This window comes from Canis lupus, chromosome 15 (genome assembly GCF_048164855.1).
Source record: "Canis lupus baileyi chromosome 15, mCanLup2.hap1, whole genome shotgun sequence".
Taxonomy (NCBI): domain Eukaryota; kingdom Metazoa; phylum Chordata; class Mammalia; order Carnivora; family Canidae; genus Canis; species Canis lupus.
In genome coordinates, this window is record NC_132852.1 from 23864879 (window position 1) to 23891393 (window position 26515).

Sequence of the window (26515 nt, forward strand, 5' to 3'; positions counted from 1 at the left end):
TTGTTAAGTTTTTATTTAAATTCCAGTTTACATAGAATGTAAAATTAGTTTCAGGTGTACAATAAATATAAGAATTCAACAATTCCATACAATAGCTGATGCTCATCACAAGTCATTGCAGGGTTTTTAATCAGCCTAATTTCAGTGGTGCACCAAAACAGTTATTAGTAACACCAAAGATCTACTAATCACAGATTACCATGGCAGATATAATATTAATGAAAAAGTTTGAAATATTGTGAGAATAACTAAATGTGACAAAGAAATACAGATGAACAAATACTGTTGGAAAAAAATGGCACAAATAGACTTCCTTGCCTCAGGGTTGCCAAAAATCTTCAATTTGTCTGTAATGCAGTATCTGCAATGCACAATAAAGTGAAACACAATAAAATGAGATATGCCTGTATTTTATATTAGCTGACAGGTAATTTTAATTCTTCATTGATGTTGTTTTTATTTTGGTATATTTATGCAGCATTATTTCTGTTGTCTTATTTGTTTGACATGCGTAATAAGAGAAATCTGATGAATCCTAAAGAGGAAAAAATACACTAAACTAAAAAAAAGTATTGCATTGGAGAAAATTATATTTTATAACAATTAATTTTTTTTTATCCTTCAGGTAATGAATAAGTTATTCTAAAGACTGTATGCCTAGTACATACTCTTTACTTTTCTTGACCATATTTCTTGGTTGTATCTGGCAGATAATATATTTGCTTTTTAAAAGAATTAACTTTGAACCTGAATTTATATATTACCAAGAAATACTACCACCTCTTTTCCAAAACTGATTTCTGTGTATATCAATATGTTATATAATATTTGTGTAACAGGATAATACAGTACAGTGTCTTTTTTTTAGAGATCAATTCTATTGTGAGAACTCCGTGAAATAAAACTAAAATAAATAACCAACAAAGTTCTAAGTAAAAGTATTAATTAAATATCTAGATCTATATAATTCTAAGTAAAAGTGTATTTTCTTCCCAGAGGTTCTTTCAAATACACTTTCATTTTATTAAAACATATGCCCTGAGCACTAATATCCTGTATTTTTAGATAAAGGTACAGAAATGTCTTTTAATAAAATTGGTCTCTGTCTACTCCAAAGAACAGGTGACACTTACTCCAAAAGTAGCTGGGATATGCATAGAATTTTAGTTTATAGACACCTGGGAGTATACTGGATCATCCTCAGAGTCTCCTGAAAGAAATAGCTATTATTAGAACTGGGCAAATGACTGAAAATAATATACATCTTAGAAGTATCACAGTTAAACAGCTCTAAAAAGCAGCACTGATGATGTGGTGTGAGGGGTTTTGTAAGATTTTAATCTTATTTAATTAATTTTAATTGCACAGAAATAGTTCTTTGAATACTCACTGCCCATTATTTGTAGATATGTTGTGCCTTTTGATTTAAAAAAAAATCATTCGTTTTAGTTTTGAATGCTTCTTTTCTTTCTTTCTTTCTTTTTTTTTTCAGATGACACGAGAACAATATATACTGGCAACACAACAGAACAACCTGCCAAGGGCTGAGAATGCACAACTTTACCCGGTGGGGATTTATGGATGGCGAAAGAGGTGCTTATACTTCTTTGTCCTTCTGCTGTTGGTTACCATGATAGTTAACTTAGCCATGACAATATGGATATTGAAAGTGATGAATTTCACTGTGGTAAGTACCACCATGACTTTATATCTACTGCTTTTGGTTCAAAGACGATATAGCACTGTTATTTTTATTTTTAAGTGAAAGTTATTTATCTTAATCTTTACAGGTATATGTATTGAAATTCCAAAGACTGTGATTTATTATTTTAAGACTGCATTCACTATGTGTTCATGACACACATATGATATTACTACTTATCCTTTAAATGTGGGGAATTGAGATCATGAGATAGTACAGGATACTGATTCATTAGCAGTTAGAAACCTTTTAACCTATAAATGCAAACTATTGCTTGCTAAACCTGGTAATCTAGGAAAGGGGTCTATATTTTTAGAGATGATATTTTATGTTAAAATTAATATTAGACATCACAAGTGATTTTAAATTACTTTACATAGAGTATTTGCCTCTCTCTCTATGGTTTCTGTGTAACATACTGCATGATTACATCTAAACCCTGAAATTTTTCATGGACCACATAGACCAATGTCTGTAATTGTCACCAGGTGGTGATCTCATTCTTTTGGAGCACAGACATGGTAAATATAAGATACACCAGAAATTAAATCACTCTTTCATGAAAAATACTAATTTAATAGCAAAATAATTACTCATTGATAAATTTTGCTTTAATTTATTGAATGTGTACAATAAACATATGAGCCTGGCTTATCTGGAAAAATTAGCTGCTTCAGCAAAGTTAGTAGCTCCCTTTGTATTTTCTAGCTAAATTCTTAAATTTACTCTCCTCTGCCTTTGCTTAAAGACCTAAGGTATCTTCACATTCAAGCAGGTATCTTACACTTGCTGACCAGACTGCTATTATTCTTTAGAACTCTGCATCCTCAGGGGCAAGTGTAAAGCTAGATATTTAACTTCACTGATCTTTGTATATCGGGTTGCTTCTTTTTGTTGTTGTTGTTTTTAAACTCTGCTGTGTATTGATTTAGCAAGGATGGTTTCTTTCCGAGTTCACTAACATGTAATTCTAACTTGAAACAGAGTCTCAAAAAGGAAAATGAGCCCAGCATCTGTCCATTGTGTTAGGGCACTGTGGTTGTGTGCAGAAGGATTCTGGGAGAGCAGGTGGCCTAACCTTCCTGAGAGGAAAAACTGTAACAGAGCAAAGCATGATAGAAGAACATATGCTCATGGAGAAAATGAGCTGAGCAAGGGTTCCATTTCTCTGACACAGTGCAAATTTTGAAGAGTATTCATCAGAAAAGAAATGAAAGGCAAAGAAAAGTTGAGCAGAACTCAGTATTCCAGGATTAAAGAAAATGACTATATCCTAGCAATGGATCTGTGTTCAGGGTCACTGATCAAGGCCTAAGAGCCTGTGTGTGGTGGCTAGAGGTGGAGTTGGGTGCTACTAGACAAATTTTTGCTTTAAGAGATGCTCTGGTAATATATCTGAACTATTTCTTTGTCTTAAGTGTTGGCTCAGTGTCCCCATCCCCCACTCATTGAGAATATTTTGAAAGAGATTATACTAATTTTACTCCTAGTCTTTTAGTTCTGAGCTCTGCTCCTGTCTTCTCTTACTAGTGTCTGGGCTTCATTAATGATTCATTTATCACATTTTAGAGGCTGGAGATTCTTTTATATGTTTTTGACTGTCAGCCAAATTAGCAGTTGTTGACAGCAACTTTTTCAACCTCATTTTTCTTAACAAAACAAAACATACAAAAGTCACTTTGAAACAAAGAGTATAATTTTCTCCAAGATTTTAAATTTCAAGTATTTGATTACCTCTACCAAAGAGCATCTTTCTAAAGCTCACAAAAGTTGTGATCTACTCTCTCACTTCAGGAGCCTTGATTCTATCCAGTGACCAGGCCATGGAAATTTTCAGATTCAAGCCCTGTAAGTTTCTCAAACATATTTAAATTAATTAAGAAAATAAACTTAAATGCATAATTACATGGCTGCATGCATCAAGCTCCCAATACCTTGCCTCATGCTGAGGTCATGGCTGGATAAGCCAGCCAAAAGAAATAATTGAAACAATCACCTTTGTCCTCAGGATCCATGCAGGCCTCAGGGTTTCTGTCACCTATGGAGCTATCTAATTTGAACCTCAGCTGGCCAAAATGTAAATGTCAACATATTCCTGGGGATAATGAAAAGGAGTTCATTTACATAGGAGTCTTGGTGTTTATTTATTTATTTAATTTGTAAAACCACAATGTTGCTTTTTAATAATCAACAAATAGGAGGTTATTCTTTAGCCACGTAAGCTATTTGTATGTAAGTGAAATAAATGGAAAGATGAAGTAATTATTGTGTTAAAATACTCTTTGTAAGGTAATATACTCTCCATCTCAGTGCAGTAATTCATAATTGTTCAGAGAAAATCTGAATTAGTTAAATAGTTGCTGAGTTTAGCAGTTCTGAGTACTACACACCAGATTAGATTGTATGAATTTGAAAATTGTGAAATAATTTGTAATCCTCTTACATTAGAACAGTAAAAAATCAATTTTATGTTTTCACTGGTGCATTATAATTGCATCTATCTCTAGAGTGAACAGAAACCATTTGCCATACTATCATAAGAAGCAGTAAATGATGTACAAATTGTTTGGGGAGTATTATTGATTTACCCAAAATGTATTTCTCTTTCATCATAACAGTTTCTATCCAGTCCATGGAAATGTGTGTTTGTTAGCATCTTTTATTTCAGCAAACTCGGCATGTTACTATTATCAAAATACTGTGTTTTTAGCCAGGGTAGCTGCCAACCTGGGTTTATGATGCTTCTTGAAGTCCATCATTATGACTAGTGTTATACATGATCTGTGTGGTTGATATGACCTTATTCTGTTTCTTATTTTGTGGAAAATAAAATCACACAGCTATTGAGATACCCAGGTGCAGAGAATCAAGAAAAAGGAAATTAGTTTATACTACAGGGTGAAAGGCTTAGGATAGATATATACCACAATTTCTTGTCTACGAGAGTTGATTAATGTAGGAATGAACTGAAGAAAGAGATTGTGAAGTTTCATTCTCTCAAGATCAGTATAACCCAATTACGTGTTTGTGTTGTTGTTCATGTTGGTGGTGGCTAATTGGCATAATAGCTATATGATTCAGTGTAAATGGACTAGTCTAGCAGATCTGTCGAATCTAGGCATTCTGCTAACATGATATGCTTCTTTGGTTCAAAAGCTCATCCTAAGTAAGTTAATTTTACATTTGGACACTGAAAATTAATATAATATTCATTTTAATCACAAGAGTACCAAGTAAATGTTGGTAGTATCAACTGCAACTTCATTTGATTAGCTATGCTAACTAGGCAGCAAAAAAAGGATGGAAAAATAAATGCCATTTATTAAGCAAAGAGGGGGATGAACGTCATGAATATTGAAACTGAGAAGCCATGAATACCAAGATATGGGTACTAATTGAAACAATTGATCAATTGAATAAATTGGAAAACACAATTCTTAGAGACTTGTGTGATTGTTGGGATGAATGTTAGCTGAAAGGAGATCCCAAAAGAAGTAGGATTGAATATGATAGTCTTTTAGGATTAAAAAGGAACTGGGAAATCTTTAGTTCAGCCATCCACATACTATTAGGGGTCACTCTATGACACTTAACGCCGTGCGTTAATTTGGTCACTTAACGCCGGCTTAAACCCTCATTTGGATAAGCAAACCATTGCATTAAATCACTAGATAGTTGTATTCTTGTTTAGTATCTTGCAATTTTGTTGCATTCTCTCTGTATATAATTCCAATCATGGGATGCTAGGTGCATTCTTTCAAACTGACATGAATTTATCGTTTTATTAAGACTAGTTTGTTCTAATACACAATACACACATATATACATACATACACAAAACACACATGCATATATACATATTCAAATATACATACAATATACATACACATACACTTATACACATATTCACATCAAGGATGTATATTCTATATAGATAACTCTTCTATATCTTTATTATTCTTACGCATCAGCTTTGGCTTCCTTAGCAGCCATTCACCTTTCTTCATTTCAAATATTATCTATATTACATTATTATCATTATATGTTTGCAAGACTATCGGCTTTTTAAAGATCTCTTTCTGTTTATTGCTGTTGGCCAGAACATCATCGATATATTTTATCATATTTTCTTTTCTTTTGGTGTACGTTTCTAAAGTTAAGAGAGAGCATATGTATCACTATATTCATTTTCTGCTTTCTAATGTTTTTTAATGTTGTAAATTTTATAAGATAATTTTGGGGAAATATGAAATAATATACATTTGCTAAGTCTTCAATCTTGTGCTCTAATACCTTGGTAAATGAAGTATCACATATTCCCATCTCACTCGTGTGACTATTCTTTTTCTTTATCTTCATCATTAACCCAGTGCATATTATCTATAGCCATTATTGATTTACCTAAGATGGATAAAGTACATTTGCAGTATGCTGTTATGTGTCAGTGTGTCCATCATCAAACTTTTTACTCCACAGTCATTTTCATTTCACTCTTTAATGGGACCATTAGGTTGGAATAAACTTTTTCCATCTCTACGTATATAGCCAGTTTTTATATTTATCAAAGCTGTGCCCCTATACCAAATGCATTTTATTTGTTTTTCAAATCTATGGTCATATGCTGGTTATGTGGGAAGCTTAAAGGAAATAACCATATTTTGTTGATGTTTCATTGCTTTTTTTCTTAGCATGTTCATCACAGATTATTTCGCTTTATAGGACTTTGTTTATTGTCTGGTTTTCTTCCCCACAGATAGAATAAAAGTTCCACAGGGTTCAGCATTTTTGAACCTTATTCCATTGCTGTATCCTCAAGCCAGAGGACAGTGCCTGACAGATAATTAGCTCTTAAAATGTATTTGTGGAAAAAAAAATCCAACTTTAACATGTCTGTATTGAAAACTAGGTAAACTCTTCATTCACTGTGATTTGTGCCCTTCCAAAGACCTGCCTTGAGCTCGAAGAATTGATAAAAAGACTACCAGTTATCCTGTCTCTCTATTGGTGTTTATGTTCTCATAAGCACATGATAGGGTTCCATGGGCTGTTCATTGGTATTTATTAACTTCTGCATTGATAAAGCAGTTTGTGTTCAACACATCAAGTTTAATATTCTTTAAATTTTTGTTTAATTTTTATTGATTTATGATAGTCACAGAGAGAGAGAGAGAGAGAGAGGCAGAGACACAGGCAGAGGGAGAAGCAGGCTCCATGCACCAGGAGCCCGATGTGGGATTCAATCCCGGGTCTCCAGGATTGCACCCTGGGCCAAAGGCAGGCGCCAAACTGCTGCGCCACCCAGGGATCCCTCAAGTTTAATATTCTTAGCAGACCCTGCATTTAAGCTGTAACATATTTTAGGAATGAAGGCCCAATCTTGATTACCCATATTAGTAGTACAGAGAATTGCCATTATTAACACTTTAAGTTATTTATTATGAAATATTTTATCCTACAAAAGGATTTCCATGTAATATATATTTGAATCAGTAATAATAATAGCAATAATAATAATAATAAACAATAAAATGAGCACCAGTTTCCTCATCATCTAGCTGGAAAAATAAATTCCTAACTCTATCTATAAAGAACTATAATCATAAAGTGATTGAATCAATTTATATTACCTCCAGCAACCTGTAAAGGTTTCTTTTGTTCACTTTATCTCTTAACAGAGAATTGCTAAATTGATACTTCTTAAGCTACAAATCTGACACCCAGTTAATTGATAAAGATCCTTTTTATTGGTTTGTTTAGATGTTCCTTTCTGACAGATTTATTCCTGTATCTATTTTTATTCATATGTCTTATCTCTGTGGTAGTACTTACTATGTTGCATTAGATACATAATTATGGTTCATTTAGATACAGATTCTTATCTTCCACCAATTTTCCCCCAGTCCTGATGCAGGCAGACTGGGTCCAAGGACCCAGGGAAGGGTCCCACAGGATGAGCCAAGAGGCTCATTGGCTTCACACCAGATAGAAATCAAATGTGAGGTGGAGAATATGAAAAGAGAGAATAGTGTGAGGGACAGGTAGAGAATAGCAGATGGAGTGTCTGAGAGACTGGAGGAGAGAAGAATGAGACTCGTCATTGCTTGGGGCTAAAGGTTTATATTAGGAAAGGGTCTAAGATATCTATCTGTTCCTCTAGGAATGCACAGTAGGGGCCAATCAACTTCAGTGAATAGGTGTTATTTCATAAATTACCGAAAGTGGGCGTATTGATCCCAGTTGGCATCAGCTGAGGTTTGTTTGAAGCTAATGTCCTGAAACATGTTTGGGACCTGGCTCTTCTTAGGTATTATCAGGTGTTTGGGGCCTAGGACAAAACTCAGGGAATGATTCACTTTTTTGCTTCCCCCCTTGAGGTGGGAACGTGACTTCTTTGGCTTATCAGAGGCAAATTATGGGACAGGAGTAAATGGAGCCTAGCATAAAAACAGTAGAGACAGAGCTTTTCTACAATGGAGTCACTTCAGTTTCCCCACTTCAGTTCCATTAATGGGCGAATACCTCAAGGAGCAGAGCTGGTTTTATTGTCCTATTTATCTTAGTGACATGCCCAGGAACATACTAGGTGGTGATACATTATTTTTGATTGCCTTTTTGTAAATTTAAAAAATCTAGTTTCACTTTCAGTAGAGGGAGCCTCAAATTTAATGTCTTAATGTTTCTGCTTGTTCTCTCTGTAAAACTGCTTCAGATTCCAGTTGGTTTCCATTTTTACCTTGCAGGCTTTTGTTTTTAGCTGAAATCTCACCCTCCCCCATTAAGAGAGTGGCATCCCTCAAGTCCTTTCACATCTTTCAGCCTCTCGTGACCAGCTTCCCATGACAGGAAGACAAGCAGAGCACATTTTTTCCCAGAATCCTAGAGCTCTTAAGTAAGATGGTTTTTCAGCGAAAGTATAGTCCTTTGAAGCTCCAATTACTAGCTCTGATTCCCTCGGTAATGACTACAGTAAAATCCCAGTCTTTTCTTTTTTCATGGGGAAAAAAAAAGCTCCCCTTAGATTTTTATGTAAAAATATTCTTTTTCTATACTATCCTACTTCATCTTTTGAGGCAATATCTGTTGATAATTAAGAGATGCCATAAGCTGGCAATTACTTGTAAATGACTACCAAATCCCAGAACTTTTGTGCCATCAGTTGTTTACAATCCTTCTATAAAAAGTAATCAGATCTTCAGGCATGAGAGAAAAACACTGTGTTTCCTGACTTCCAGCATCTTTTGGGAGGGCACCTGCTGCTGAGAAGCCTAAGCCTGCTCACCATAATCACACATAACTTTCCCAAATGCCTCTTCATATAACAGTTGAAGTCAGTGGAATATTAAGATTTTCTAGACATTTGTTGATCTAATTTGATCTCATGTCTAGAGGGTATTTGTGATTTTCTGAATTTGCTTTGATTAAAAAAAAAGTCATAAGCACAACAAACAAAATAAACATCCAGTGATTTTAATATAATTCCAGTTCGTGAAAGAAAGAGGAAAGGGATCAGTAACAGCAGAAAGTAGAAAAAGGAAATACTTTTATTCAAGTAGCCCACAAGGGCAAAAGTAGGGGTATGAGTTTTGTCATTTGTATTTCTCACAGAATTGTTATAAAACATGGATTCAGGGGCACTTGACAGGATGAGCACTGGGTGTTATTCTGTATGTTGGCAAAATGAACACCAATAAAAAATAAATTTATTATTAAAAACAATTAAATTAAATGGCAGCCCCAGTGGCCCAGTGGTTTAGCACCGCCTTCAGCCCAGGGTGTGATCCTGGAAACCTGGGATCAAGTCCCACATCAGGCTTCCTTCATGGAGCCTGCTTCTTCCTCTGCTTGTGTCTCTACCTCTCTCTCTCTCTCTGTGAGTCTGTCATGAATTAATAAATAAAATCTTAAAAAAAAACAAAATAAAACAAAAAAGTAAAAAATTAAATTAAAAACTGAACCTTAAGTTCTTTCTAGTGGACATTCATTCCTCTCAAAACCCACATATGATTTTGTATATTCAACAATAGAAGACCATAAAATGAACTATTTTTTATTCAAAGGTGTTATAATACCAGGGGAAAAAAACCTTGAGTTTCTACTGCCTGCTAGTGACATATTTTCCCATGAAAATTGATGTCAAATAGATCTCCTTGGTTCTGGTACTGCTAGATACCTCTCATCAGCAATCAGGTAGTGGTTGAAAGAATGAACTTTGGGTCCAGATCTTGCTTTTGACCTCTTTAGCTATGTTGCCTTTAACAAGTTATTTAAACTATGATGTAGTTTCTTACTCTGTCAAATGCATACAAGTTTTTTTTATTAGATTATTATAGGCATCAAAACAATGAAAATAATGACAGTTCTTCAGATATGCCTGGTAGATACAAGTCTCCCATGGTTTGCAGTTATATACCCTTACTCATTTTATGTGCCTCCAACTTCACAGTTATTCCAGATATCATGTGAATTAACTTGATTCTGTTCAAGTCAAGTCTAAAACTGTAAGGGGCACCTGGGTGGCGCAGTCAGTTAAGTGTTCTACTCTTGATTTTGGCTCAGGTCACTGTCTCAAGGTTATAAGATCAAGACCCACATTAGGCTCTGCACTCAACGCTGAGTCTGCTTGTCCCTTTCACTCTGCTCATTCCCCATACTGCTCATGCTCTCTCTCTCTCAAATAAATAAAATCTTTAAAAACATTATTTAAATATTAAAATATAAAACTGTCCTAGAAAGATAAAAGGATCTTGAATTCATGTGTATTAATAAATAAATGGTAAATAAATGATGGTGTTTATAGTCTTATTTATGCTAATGATATGCATAAAGGCTGGGAGCATGAGCTTTTGTGCCACACTGGTTCACATTCAGGCCCCATCACTGCTGCGACTTCCTGAGCCTTCTAACTCTAGTATTTCCATCTGTAAAATGGTCAGTGGTGTTGACCAATAGAGATGTGTATGACAAGCATTATTTTGATGTTAACAATTAAAATTATTTTACTTGATACATTTTATCATAGAAAATGACGCATTTCCTTAGAATGATCAAAATCATAAATATTTCTTTTGAAATTATAATTTAGTGATGAGATATAAAAAAGTATATTTAAAATTTCTAAGAGGAACCCTTTAGCTGTCAAACATCATAATTATTTTGGTGACCATAAGCCTTTTTTTTTTTTAAACTTGTATTACCTAAAAGTGACCCTACTGGCCTGTCTGAAAGAAGGAGCTCATTTACCAGAGAGCACTAATCTTTTTGAACAATTTGGAAAAAATATAATTAACTAGATGATAGAAAGGGATGTGTGTTCTTAATCCTAAATATTCTGAGTTTCTTTGATGTTCAGAGTTTTAAATTGTTATCTGTTTGAGATAATGTATTCTGAATATTTTATCACATCCCAAATTATAATCTTAGGATATAATCTTTGCATGGTGAAGTTTAAGATGTCTGGGAGCCCGTATTTATTTAATATGTAGTTTGTATTCAACAAGATTATGTGCTATATAGACCTGTCCTTAATGAATTTCACAACACTGCAAAGTAAATATTATCCCCTTTGACAGTAAAAGACTCAGAAACTGGGGAAATTAAATAAACTTCCCAAGGTCACATTAATGAGCAAGGTTAGAAGCATGGGTTCTACAATTTTAAAGTCCACATTCTTTTCACTACCTTTCATTGCATTAATGTTATCAAAATTAAATTAAAATTAAATTAGTTCAGTATTCCTCATTAAATGATTTACCTCCCTGTCTACCTCAGTGCATTCATACAACACTATTAAATATATAACTATGACATCACTGCTTTTTAATTACATTTTGAATTTGTTGGACAAAAGATACCTCAATTCTCTAAGCTTTTATTAATTTAGTGGGGAAACATACCTAATCTCTCATAGTCAGTAATTAAAACAGTGAACACTCCTCTGTAAGTTCTGAACATGACTGTACTTTTGATTTTGGCAGAGCGAGCATTAGGTTTAATTTCTGGACAGCAATGGTGCTTATTAATGGCATCTTTATAAAAGAGACAATGGTTTTCATAAAGGCAGTTTTATGCCTGTGTTCCAATCTTTGCTCTGGTTCAACTGTATTTTGCTGAGGAGTTAAGTACTTGGCCATGAAGAGACCACTCTGAAGATGATTTAGGATCACAGCTCTTGTCCATCTTTCTGGGCTGCCATTGCCATTTTCCTAATTAATTCCTCTGTGCATGAATCATGGTGCCCACCCCAAGCCAAGATGGGGCACTACCTTCTGTGGCACCATAGTCATCCTGAGGGAGAGAGTGCCAGCAGTAGGAGCCTGCCTGCTGGAGAACCATCCGGTCTGCACCGCCCCTCAGTGTGGTGTGTAGATTTATTACAGAATTGATGAGAGTGAATGATATAGTTAATGTTGCAAGACTGTTTCCATTATATCCCTCTGTTTGTACCTCTTCATAATTTTCTGACAAATTGTCCCTCTCAGATGGAATCTTTCATGCTTAGTCTTAGCCCAGCAGTACATTTTCTTTCCTTGACTTTATAAAGAAAAATTTAGTCATTTTTACCCTAGTTCAAACAAGTACCAAGTAAGTCTTTTTACTGAAACAAACTACAGAAACAGTGACATAACCTAAATCATAAATCATATCTATCACATGCAAAGTGAAGTATGCTAGAATACTAGATATTTTGGAGGGGAAAACAAAGAATTAAGAAAGTTAGTTATTGAATAAAAAAGTTAAGACAGTACAAAGTTGTTAATTTATATGTTTCATAAATTCTCTGTGATAGCTGAAAAGGACTTCAGTTCAGTGCCTATAGAGAAAATGGAAGTACAGAAAAATAAAATCACTGACCCACGTGGGTAACTCAACAGCAAGAATATAAAATATGTTGGGTCAAATTGAACTTAGGGTAATATGTTTCACATGTGTGCTTATTCTCACATAGCATATAGTTTGTCTTATGTAATTTGATTATTTTAGTGATAAATTTATAGATTATTTTAAGTAAAACTGAAGTAACAGTAATTTTCTTAAGAAAGGGTAATGTTTTACTATTTTGCTACTTTGTAAAAAAAAAAGTAAACATTTTCTTTTCAAAAGCATACTTGAATGTCATGTTTGTTGTTCCAAGTAAAGAAAATATTATTTTCATAAAATTGATCTTATTAGGTAGGCATTCATATGGGTTTATTAATTTAAATAATATCACCATATACCTTCTATTTGCTAGTTTGTAAAATCCCTAGATCAAATATATGTTAATACTACATAATAGATTAATAGCACTAATACAACACATTTAGTTTGCTAAATAAATAGTTTAATACTTAGTTTTAAATACTTGTGGAAATTTCACCACAAGTGCCCTTGCAAATAATTGGAAGTTATTTATATCCAGTGATGACTATTATCTAGGTAGCCATTTGCATTCTTCCCAAAGTGTGAGTAATGGTGCATAAAATATCTCCAAGTGTGTTCAAGTGTACTTCAACATGTCTTATAAATTATGTAATTGAATGATGTCATTAGAAAGTAAAATAACTGTTTTCTTGCAATTCACATATTTTTGCCATCCACAATTTTTGTATATTTCTGGATTTAAGAGATTTGAAATACATGAAGCGCCTTTTACCACTGATAACTCCTTTATTCCTTTTTGATCTAGGGATTTATTAAACTAAATTGCAGAAACACTGTGCATTTGCTAAAAGTTTCATATAAACTGACCACGTTTATCTCATGATACCAATTTTAGAAGAGGGAAGTATAAAAGTTAAATACAAATATGACCTAAATATGCATGATATGTGTCTGCATTACCAGAAGTATTTATTTTCAGCGTTCATTAGTCTCCAAAACAAGACATTAAAAAACAATACAAGTTACTTAAACAATATTTAAAATGAGTTTATCTTCATTGTAGTTATAAATTTTATTCTAAAGCTCATGGTAAATTACAATTTTGTAAATTGAAATCTGTTTTTAAGTTACTTAAGTTACTTTCTAATATGCTTCATTTCTGATTGATGACTTAAAAGCAATATTAATTTTATACTTCTCTAGAAGCTCTAGTTAGTAAGCTGAAAATAAAATAAAATACTCAATTTTCTAGAAAAGCTCTTATAAATTTATTTAAAGTACATTACTGTCTAGGTACCCTATGAAAATTGGTGTTAGTAAAGTAGGAAAAGGGAAAAAGTATTCATGCAGCAGCAAGGTGTTGTATATCTTTTGTCTTAAATAATATGATATTCCTATGAGATACATACTATTACCTCTGTTTTTAAATAGAAAATCTTACCCAACTTCAGGTAACTAAAAAGTAACTGAGTTAATATTTGAGTATTTGTTTATCTAACACAGCAGATCAAAATGTTTCCACCCACTCAAGAATCATTCTACCATTGATATTATTCACAAGCCATTCTAGCCAGAAGAAAAATTTTCTGTGTAGGCAATATTCTACTATATGACAATAATAAGTGTTAAGTCCTCATACATTTTTATAGGGCCATGAAATTGAAAATTTCTTCCTTAATTTTAGAATGGGTTAAGGTTATTAGTTTAATGTCTGTTAACATATTCTGTTGCTATATTTTTCTTTTGATTCATTATATTCATAGTAATTAATTATAACAAAACTACAGAATAATGGTACTTTCTATAACTTTTTCTGTCATCTGTGCAAATAAAAAGTAGTCTGTTACATGCACAGTTGGCTAAGCATCTGATTCTTTATTTCAGTTCAGGTCATGACCTGAGGGTTGTGAGACCAAGCCTCACATTGGGCTCCAGGCTGAGTGTGATGCCTGCTTAAGATTCTCTCTGTCCCACCCTCTCTGCCTCTTCCCCCCACCTCTCTTTCTCTCTTAAGAAAAAAAAAAAGTAATTCCAATATAAATTGATTATATAACCATATTTGACAGTAAAAATGTCCTTTCTGAGGAATGTTTTCCTTTAAAATTCATTCCAGTAAAAATGTTTTCCTTTCTGAGGAATAACTTGAAATTTGTATCATTTTTTAGATTCCAGATCTTCAGAGTAATTTGACATACAGTGTATACCCCCCAAAATTCAGAAATGTGGAGAAAAATTATAGTCAAAGAAGTATGTCTTCTTTTTGTATGCAGCAACATGAAGATCTAAATAAAAGGGGAAGTTAAATCTATAATAATAAATTTATGTATTAATATTAATTATTAAATTATTTTAAATTATATTAATGATTTTGAATAAATCTGTATCATATAGCTTCAAGTAAAAGAACTTTTAAATAATATATACAATATTATGTCAAGTCTCTAAAAAGAATTACATAAGAAAATATAGTAAAAAGCAAAATAGTAAATGGTAATTATCAGTAGTGCTCTTACAAGTTTTTTTTTTTGTACTCTTTTCTGTAATCTTTATTCAATGAGTATGTATTTTATAATCAGTGGAAATCTATGTGAAGCACAGTGAATTCACTATGTATTCTGTGTGGCATGTGAACCACCATCTGTGTGGCATCATAACACGGGCAAATAACAACCAGAATTATTTCCGATGGAGACATCGTTAGGCACTCTCCATTCTAGCAGTAGAGCTAGAATGAACCAGTAACCTTGAAACACCTTATTCCAACTGGTTTGAACTTGATCTGACCTAGAACTGAATTAAGGACATGTGATGAGGGCCTCGGTTAGGTATCATTCTGTAATACACTTTGTGATCAACAATGTTATGTGACAAGTATGGCTTTGATTATTTTCTTTTCTGGAATTAAATACAAAAATATGGGTTATCAATGAAAACCCAAATGTTTTTAAAATCTTATGCAATAACACATGATGAGTACTTAAATATAATTCTATGCCAAGTGTTCTGTTTTATGTAAGAAAATGCAGAAATAAGTATTCAATTTTCAAAGCCAACAAACTTAATTTTTTTTTTTTTTTAGAAGTAAATGTAACTTTGAAACCTGACAAGATCAATCTTTATTTTACAAAAGACACATTTGGTCCTAGATTTGCAACACTTTCTTGTTCTGATGTTTGTCCACTAAAAATAACATCAAGTGTGTCAGAAAAATCTTACTGACCTAGAAAAACCTATATGGGAATCTAATCTTTAGTTATGAATCCTTGAATATTAGATCAGGAAATATTTTAATTTTCCTCCTCAGTGTTTTTTTTTATATATATATTAATGTGAATTTAGTCCTAGGAAATAGGATAAACTGAATAACTAGAGACTTATGATCTCTACTTTACCACTGGGCGGAAAAGAGCCAAACTTGACTCCCCTGGTTACATTTTTCTTAATGAAGAAAGTACTTGACTCTGAAAGTCAAGAAAGGAAGTACTAACTAACCAAGTCTGATTCCTGCACCTACCGTGATATATATGAATATTTTTAAATGGAGCATTGTGTTCTCATTTGACAATTTCTTCCTTCTTTCCTTCTTTCCTCCTTTCCTTCTTTCCTTCCTTCCTTCCTTCCTTCCTTCCTTCCTTCCTTCCTTCCTTCCTTCCTAAGTTTTATTTATTTGAGAGAGAGTGTGTGGATGAGAGCAAATGAGAGAGACAAAGAGTGAGAGAACACAAGCAAGTGGAAGAAAAGGTCAGAGGGAGAGGGAGAAGCAGACTCCCAGCTGAGCGGGGAGCTCAGGGCAGGGGCTCCATCCCAGGAACCCAGGATCACCACCTGAGCTGAAGGCAGCGGCTTAACTGAGCCACTCAGATGTCCCCTCAGTTAAAGTTTCATTAAAATGACTTGATTATTTTTTGTGTGTGAATATTCTTTACTTTTGCTTAAACACAAAGTAAATGTATAAGCCTTATAAAATAGCAAAACCTATGCAGGTCTGCCACAACGAGTATATAGACAACCTCCTCCACTTACTTTTCTGATGTATTTTACCCAATCAATATTCCTATTGGAATTTATCTGTGTTTGGCATGATATAAGCTGACTTCGTAAGGCCAAACAACATACATTCAGTTCTTCCAAAGACTCTGTTTAAAGTAGCAATGCAATATGCTATTACATAGAAATAGTTTTCTAATTGTGATTTTAAGTAAAATTAGTGAAAGTTAATAAGTTACTCATTAGCTAACACTTTTATTTGGATTGCTAAAATAAATAGCTGTGGCCTATTTTATTAAAAGTGTGGATAAGAATTCTTCCTGAGGATCATTTACCTCAGTTTTTTATTTATTTATTTTATTTATTTTTTTTTAAGATTTTAACTATTTATGAGAGATACACAGAGAGACAGAGAGAGGCAGAAACACAGGCAGAGAAAGAAGCAGGCTCCATGCAAGGAGGCTGAGGTGGGACTCCATCCCCGGTCTCCAGTATCACGCCCTGGGCTGAAGGCGGCACTAAACCACTTGAGTTACCAGGCTGCCCCATTTACCTCAAGGTTTATGAAATTTCCTGTTAATTCTCCTAGAACTTGAGTAATTCCATACTCATTCATTCAAACTTTTTAAGTGCCCTTCCCACACACACTGGAGAAATACTGAGATTGAAGGCAGAGAAAAACTGCTAATGCCTTACAGAATTCCACCAATCAGAAAATCAAACAGCCATAGGCTTTGGGTGATAATGATGTCTTAAAATGTTACTGTGAACCTAAAATTTCTGTAAAAATAAGGTCTATTAACATTATATATATATATATGTATATATGTATATATGTGTGTATGTATAGTGTATGTATGTATTATGTATGTGTATTTATATCTATATATACACACATATAAAGACATTAAAGAAATCAAGCAAAACCAAATTCCTATACTTGAGAGCTCCGGCCTTCCTTCATCCAGTAAAGAATGTCTTCCTTAGTCATATCTGTAATTAAGAATAAATACATTCCCTTGATTTCTTCACTGAATTATGAGTTGAGTTATTATAAGGGCATTAATATTTTTAAATCAATTAAATACAACAATTTATATGATTGTTTTTGAAACTATGTAGTGTAATTGGCTGAATTCTCTATTCTTTAGAAGTCTTTGTGATACAGGTCCATACATGGAGAGGTCTACTTTGAGATACAGTAAGCTATAACAATATTGTTCTAATTTTGTAAATTGTATGCGCTACTGAAAGTAGTTGACTTGTGATTCAGATTATTTCTATTGTTTTTCCTATAGCCAATATGTGAATACTCATTTTGCTCTTTTTGTTTCTAGAAAAAAATAACTGCATTGTAGCAACTTTCCACCAAAGGCAATTGACACTCTTCTTTAGGATCAACTAAATATCTTACCTGCTCATGCTTTGAGGTTTCTGATTATTATTTTACTCTAGATTCCCCAAAAAGTTATATAAGTCATGTGGATATCTTTTTTTTTTTTGGAAAGGTTTTTGCTTTTATTTTTGTTTCCTATCTATACCAATACATTTTATTTCTTAGATATGGTGCCAAAAGAATAAGTGACAAAAGAAAAATTATATAAATTGGACTTTGTCAGCATTAAAAACTGTTGTGCTTTAAAGGACACCATCAAGTGAAAAGAAAATTTTTATTTTTATTTTATTTTATTTTTTATTTTTTTTTTTAATTTTTTATTGGTGTTCAATTTACTAACATACAGAATAACCCCCAGTGCCCATCACCCATTCACTCCCACCCCCCGCCCTCCTCCCCTTCTACCACCCCTAGTTCGTTTCCCAGAGTTAAAGTCATGTGGATATCTAACTGGAAGTTTCATCCAAGTCATGTTGCCTTAATTCTTTTTTTTAATTCATTTTATAAATATTTGTTCATAAGCTTTGTTTTATAAAACATATTTTATAAAAAATCATGAACAGATATAGAAATTTTCAATCTAAAATTTATATCTATGACTCTTTGCATCACTTCTTTAAGGTATTGGGGATGTTATTTTTCAGAACACTCACGAGAACTCTGATGGTTTTGTATTGGGTAGAAAATTTATAATTTGGGTAGAAAATTATAAATTTCTAATTGCAACTCATTTAGCCTTGAATTCCAGCACAATTGTGAGAGCCTTTGGTAGTACAAAAGCAGTGTGTGCTCACAGTCACATTCACATATGTAAACAAACACATACACAATAGAAAAAAAAATCTTAATTTTAATTTATTGTTAAATCAAGTATTTTAAGCAATCTTGCTGTTTTCTAACCAGTGACCTAAGTCTAAATTCTGAAACTGCAAGCAGAATTTAACACTGTCAGCCATCAGGACCTCTCCTGACCTTTTATTCTTATTTAGTTTCTCAAATAAAACACAGGGACTAAATGGCCAGTATTTGTGCTTGGGACAAAGGAAGGGAAGGGCAGTATATAATGTGTATAGTCTAAATTCTAGGTGCCTTCAATGTTTTTTGAATTTCATTGCATTTTATGCTTATTTTATGCAAACTAGAACTTGAATAGAATTTAACCCTCAGTTAAAGTTGAGTGTTAATAAATTGAGTCAAATAAATTTTGAATGTAAAAAATCTCATTAAATTAGCAAAATTGGGAATAGAAAGTACTCATTATTATTTTTGATATGGTTAATTTTTAAAGCTGTTTACTTTCTGTAGCTTCTAGCTTCATACAATTCTATTTTTGAAATTCACTTTCATTTTAGTACATGCCTATCCATGGATATGATATGGGAGAGCTTGGTTCTTGCCTCATGCATTTGAAGAATGAATCTTACAGACAACAGAGAGTGAGCAAAGCAATAGAAGTTTATTAAGCAGAGATACAGAGAAAGCTCTCAGAAGTGAGAGGGTACTGGACAGGGTTGCCACTGAGGGCTTTTATGGTCTATCTTTTACAGAAAACTGACCAGGGAACTTAGTAAATTTCTTGTCAATATCAGAGTGGATTTGTAAATATGTCTATATTTAGAACAAACATAGTGGACTTGTAACTATCATAGTAACAAACCAGATGTTTTTATGAATATAATGAGCCCAAACAAGGTGTTTCTTTCTCTCTGGTTAATATCTCCTCCATAATATTTCTCTATATCTGAGATTTCTGTGACCCTAGTCAGGTAGCCCATGTCTTTGATATTCTTGTGGCATCTTGGTTTGAGCAGGGACTATTGATAACCCCTTAATGACATATTTCTGTGATTATTTAGTAGCCATTAAAGGAGGATACTCCCTAACATTTTGGAGCTAGGGATCCAGGTTTATTTTTTTCTGTTTTCACTGTCTTATCTCTGTTTTCTTGGTATGGGTAGGAATCTGACCCTGGGGCCTTTCAGTGTCCTTGGGGTTTACAGGAGCCCACGAATTCCTGGTAGCCTGATTCTGGGCCTTTCCCTTATCTTTCCCTGCCTAGCCCTGTCTGCCCCTAACTCATTCCTACATCAGATTTACTTCAGTAAATCTATAATGTATAGCAAAAATGAATCCAGTGAATAAGAGTCTGGGAAATTCACTTGAAATCAATTGAAACAATATTATAGAAAGTGAACTTTTTGGTATAAAATATTAATAACCAACTATCTTAACTGGAGATTTCATAAATCTAAAATATTCATTAATAATTTTCAAATTTTTCTTTAGAAGAACCACATTAAAATTATTTATGAGATGTTTTCTAAAATAAATCTGTAAAATTAATGGAAAAGTTGAATTTATGATGACACTACCATATTTCCTAGACCTCATGAAATTACATTTGAAATGTAAGACGTTTTGAAAATCAAATATGAAATATCCTTTTTCTTTGTCTAATTAATTTATAGCTTAATTTATTAATTGACACTACACATTATTTTTGATGTAAGAACATTCTTATTTCCCACAAAAATATTCTGGAAAATTCTACTTGACTCAGACTTTATTATTTTCATCTCAGTGATTAAGCTAAGGATTTATTTCTACTTACAATATGTTTTTCCTTAAGATAGTGTGCTTGAACAATTTAACCTTGCTTACAGGAGTGCAACATTCACTTCTTATAAAGAATCATACTTTTAAAATCCTAAAGAAATTGCTGAAGGATATAGTTCTCTAGAAACATAATAGAGAATTTGTCTAGTTCAAATTTTTAATAAGCTTAGTGATGAATATATCAAAATTATCATTATGATGTATAGGTGGAAAACAATATAAATATATTTACTTAGATTGGATATATATCTATTTATGGTTAATATAACATTTGAAGACTGAACATAAATGGACAGTTTTCATTAAAGATAAACAGAACTCCTATTTGCCAAATAAGTACATCTGGGAATAGGCGAAGTAACCTCTCAGACTGGCTGAAAAGCATTCCCTGAAAAGCAGGGAAAGAAAAATGCACATGACATAAAAACAGGGAATACTTTGAGACCAGAGATTTTGGAGAAGATTAGTAACAAATTACTCAAAAAGTATGTTAAGGGGGGCGCATGGGTGGCTCAGTTGATTAAGCACCTGACTCTTGATTTTGGCTCAGGTCATGATCTCAGGGTCTTGGGATTGAGCCTCATTGAGGCTCCATCCTCAGCATGGAGTCCACTTGGGATTCTCTCTATCCTTCTCCTTCTGCCTCACCCCCTGCATGCAATCTTTCTAAATAAATAAATAAACAAACAAACAAAATATTTTTAAAACAAAAGTATATTGGGAAATATTTGGGGACATGGAATTTTGTAGAAAAATGGAAGTATATAAATAAGGGTTAATCACAAGAAAAAGTTGGGGATTGATACCATTTTAAGTACTGATTTCTAATATATATTAAAAAAATAACTGATTAGAAAAATATTTGCCATACTTGCATATTTTTATACATTATTTTGGCTTTGCAACTTAGCTAAGTATATTCGTACTTAAAATGGATAAATATATTCTGTGATTTCTCAGTTTTTGCTAATGAGTATGTGCCATGATCAAACCTTAATATGTCCTTGGGAAATTAATGTTAATTGACATCAAAATAACTAGAAATGCAGATTCGGTCTAACTACACAATACTTTGTAGCTGGCATATTAGCTATCTATTTTTAATTATATTTATAAGATAATGACCTAGACTCCATGTTGACCCCATTGTTAAGCAATTGCTTTAGTAAAGGGTACAGTATGTTTTAAGAATTCAGCTGAGATAGGAAGAGTGCTATGAATGTCCAGACTGCAATTATATGTATACCAATTTTGATAGTCAAATAAAAGATGAGAAGGAATATTGGATTAAATTTCCAGGAATTTGAATATAGCAAGTCTGAAATCAGTGATTAATCAAAGTGAATATAGGATTGGGAGCAAGAAATGAAAGCTTTCTTAAATTATAATTTTGTTTTAATCATATCTAGAATGATTGTAATGCATATATCAAATGTTTTAAGATAAAATCTACAAGCAGAATAGACATGTTAAAGCAAAACCAGTCAGCATAATGTATAGGAACTCAATTCTTAGATTTAAGTTTTGTTTTAAAACACTGGTTCTTCCCTTTTCTAGTTGAAAGATTTTGAACAAGTTACTTAACCTCTGTGTGTCAGTATCATTTTCTTTATTTGTAAAATAAGGATATTAATAGATAACTCTTTGGATGTTTTGTTTATTAAATGAGAAAAACAGCCTTAGCACAGAGAAGAAACAATGAACAGATTTTCTTAAAAAAAAAAAAAAAAAAAAAAAACCTCATGAAAATTATCAAATAAAGAATCCAAAGTAACAGCCAATAAGAAGGTAAATAAATCACATAACAAAAACCCTGGAAAAGTTTCTGTAATTTTCTTAATTAATAAAGATAATGAAAGAGATTTTACAACTATGTGCCAGAAATACCAAGTAGGTTTATTAGAATCTTCATTCTACTTCCTATTTGTCCTAACTCAGGAAACAGAACCTATTTATAAACAGCCACATTACTCTAACAGGATAGGCAATTCACCTTTATACTTTTAAGGCCAAATATTGATGCAGGATAGACAATTTTGGAGTTAAAGTATATCTACAAAATTTTAATTTGTTTTTGTGCCATTATATCCTAAAAAGGTATTAATAAATAAAACTGTTTTATCTTTTTTCCTTGCTATAGACTACTGAATTTTTCCAGTAATGCTCTGTTTCCTGGTGAGGACCAAATGGAGAGGCAAAATAATCTCTACATTACACGATGTATATACATGAGGGCTATAGTGCTAGGAAGAAGAGCAAGCATATCTCCAATATCTAGCAGAAGACATTGACAATACTTAGTGTTTTGGCATCACTGAGGACACATGAAGTTAATGGTAACTAAACGAGCACAAAAGGCAACCAAGAGCAGGCTAGACATCTCTAGATACCTCTTTGTTCATGGATAAGAGGAACCCAGAAGCTCAACATGTGGTAGGCAAAATCCTATTTTACAAGGGAAGAATATTTTCCTACCTGTTAGGATAGGAATTCTTTTAATGAAATAATATAATTATGTTATAAAACAGACAGATATATTACACATTGTTACTATTCTCAAAAAATCAAAAGGAAGTTTCTAACAAATAAGATGAATAAGAATAAGATCAGTAATTGAATTAAAAAAGAACATAAAAAAAAGAACATATAGGCACATTGGAAACATCAAGATAATATAGATATATATATTGGTAGAAAAAATGAAATCAATGAGACAGAGAACAAACATGTAAAGAACTCCAAATATCCAAGAGGTAATGGGGAATATATATATAAAGATGATAAAGATGAAAGGGATAAGACATAATGTAACTGATACCCAGCCTACAAATAATACAGTTTTCAAGTAAGAAGCAGGGTAAAGAGATAAAAGGCAGATAGTAGTTTATAGCAGGTTGATAATAGTCAGCTATGAAGATTTTTCATAGTAGTGGTGGTCTCATGAAAGGAAATCAACATTAAGACACAGTCTGATAACAATTTACAAATTTAAAGAAAAAATAAAATTGCGAGAATTTCAGCAGAGGGGAAAAAGTTATTTTACTAGCAATAAAAAACGTTTAGTCATTTAAAATTTTCCTGTGTTAAAGTATATCACAGTTCTAGTTGCCAGGCTTTGAATGAAAAGCATTGTACATGAGTGCCTGGGTGGCTCAGTCAGTTAAGCCTCTGATTTGGGCTCAAGTTGTGATCTCAGGATCCTGGGATCCAGCCCGATTTCAGGCTCTCTGCCTAGTCGGGAGTCTGCTTGTCCCTCTCCCCCCTTGCTTGTGCTCTCTCTCTCTCTCTCTCTCTCTCCCTCTCTCTAATAAATAAATACAATCTTTTTTTTTTTAATGAAAAGAAAAGCATTGTGCATTACACCTGTAACATTTCCTTCCGGTTTTCTTTCATTGTATTCTGTGTTCTTTATAATTTACTTCATAGTCCCCCTTCCTGTCAGGCTTCCTGAATTTTGTCTCAGGGTTCTATGTTCACCTTTCCACTCTCTCATTCTACATGTTTTTCCTGGGTGATCTCATCAATGAGTTCACCTCTGTTCTGAAATCAAAGCAACAAAAACAACAACAACAAAGGACCTCTACCTGACACCTCTGAGTTCCAGATTAATATAAAATGACAACTGCTGGATAGACTCACTAATTGCTTACAGAATCCTGTCAATCTCCTAATTTTATGGAGGATATTTACAATGGTCTCATTTATACTACTTTTTATTTGTCAGAGTCTCCAGAGGAAGAGAACCAATACAATGTATATGTATAGAAAGAGAGAGGACCTGGCTCACCTAATTGTGGAGGCAGGGCAGGTACAAAATCTTCCAGGTAGCCACCAGGCTAGACACTTCAGGAGGACTTGGTGTTGCAGCCCAAGTCCGAAGGCTGTCTCTGACAGAATTCCCTCTACTTTGGGGAAATTGGTCTATTTTTCCCTCAAGGCCTTTAAATGACTGGATGAGGCCCACCACCACTATGAAGAGTAATCTGCTTTATGTAAAGCCTACCAATTTAAATAGCAAACTCATCTAAAAAAAATCTTCAACAACATTCAGAACAATGTTTGACTAAATATCTGGATATTGTGACCTAGCCAAGTTGACACACGAAATCAATAATTGTGTACTTCAGACAATTCCTTGATTGATCCATTTCAAATCTACCCTTCCTACTGTAATCAGAGAAAAACATTTAAACACATGGTTGGTCTTAAAATATGTCAAAGATTCCTCCTCATTGCCTAATAGAGGAAGTCCAAGTGGCTCTTTTACGTGCCATACAAAATCTTTTATAACCTAATTGATCGTGCATAACTGTCCTGCCTTCCACAGACCACTGAATATCCAATCCTTCATGCTCTAGTAATGGGCTGCCAAAGATAAATGCTTTTACTTTTAGTATTCCCTCCTCCTGGAAGGTCTTTCTGAGTTATATGTAAGGGGAAAATGTTAACCACCCTTCTAAACTCTGCTCTAACACCAGCCCTTTGGACTATATTCTTCACTTCCACAGATTGGGTTAAATGCTTTTCTTGATACTCTTATGGAATCTAGAATTTTCTACTCATCTAGAATGTTCCACTCTTGTTCCATTTATATTGTTATATAGAATGTACCTATTAATACTTGTTCTCTCCCACTATAGTATGAAGTTCCTGAAGGCAAAGCCTGTTTAAACAGTTTCACATAAAAATTCTGCATAATAAATCTTTTTTACTTCAACTGCATATTGAAATCAGATAGAAACATAGTTATAAGTAAATAAAAACACTAGATGCAAAGATAGGAAAGGAGATAAGCTGATGTTTTAATAATTAAAACAAAATAAAATTCATATTTGAAGATCTATACAAATATGGAACATCTAGACATATATTTTAAAGTTGTCTCTTACAATGAAGGACATGATTACTTTTATGGGTATCCCTATGAACCATTTAGAATGGAGAGAAATACAGGAGGCAGACTTATGGCTCACCTCACAATGGCTATGATGGAAAAAAATTAACGGTTGGATTTGTAAGCACGTTCTCTCTGTAATTTTATCTGCTCGTTTCTACATGTTCTTTCCTCCTGAAAAGAAATATAGCTTAGTTTCCTTATTTACTCTCCTCCACAGAAAATTTAACAGCGTTTTAGAATTCATAACTGTTTTTTCTTATGTCACTAAACTCTCTGGACAAACCCTATGTGGTGGAACTATTCAGTGACACAGTTGAACATGTTCAAATTAATGTTTGATTTCTCATTTGAAATAATTGATATGTATTGTCCCCTATTAACTGTTTTTTCAATGATAATGTATGGTGAAAAGAAGTGTAACAAATTTCTGGGGAACAGAAAAAAGGTAAAGACTTCTACCAGTTCTGGGAGGAGGGCTCAAGAGTGTAAGAAAAGTTAGCAAGAGAAAATCAGATGCTAAGGTTCTTAGAAATTAAAATAATATATATATATTAATTTCTACATATCTTAAAAATAAAAAATAAAACATATATATTTCTTAAATTCAGAGCTTTATTTCATCAAATTCCAACACATTTTATATTAAGAGTGATTCTATCTGCATTATGTAATCAGGTCAGTGACCTAATTACCAAAGAGGAAACCTCACACATCTTACAGATTACTAACTAAGAAGTTATGGTCAAAGGCTATGCACATATAGAATGACAAGAAAGCGTCCCATTTGGTCTAATGGATATCTTACTTTTTATCTATATTCATTGGGAAATTGTGGATAAAATCTCTTAATTCTCTTAAAGTGACATTTTTAATCCTTAAAAAAAAAAAGACCAAATGGCTTGAGTTTTAAAATGCCCACAGATTCATATTATTTAACGACCTCCTCTTTAGTAGTGCATGACTATATGTACTAACTCAACTAGCCTGGCCAAAACCAAGCATTTTCTTTTGCCTATATGTTAACTATATTTCTAAGTGTTAGATAAATAAAATTTAG

At 33.1% G+C, this 26515-nt stretch overlaps 1 protein-coding gene and 1 long non-coding RNA gene across 2 annotated transcripts in view; one reads left to right on the plus strand and one right to left on the minus strand.

Moving 5' to 3' along the window:
• LOC140604747 (uncharacterized) lies at positions 1-25075 on the minus strand. Its single transcript, XR_012007561.1, has 3 exons — positions 24349-25075; positions 1134-1210; positions 1-361 (listed from the first exon to the last, which is right to left on the minus strand). It is a non-coding gene; the product is annotated as an uncharacterized lncRNA (long non-coding RNA).
• SGCZ (sarcoglycan zeta) overlaps positions 1493-26515 on the plus strand; it is a 457346-nt gene continuing 432323 nt past the window's right edge. Inside the window, exon 1 of the mRNA XM_072776217.1 lies at positions 1493-1687. Coding sequence (XP_072632318.1) covers positions 1493-1687 — 195 coding nt within the window. The remainder of the gene's footprint in view (positions 1688-26515) is intronic.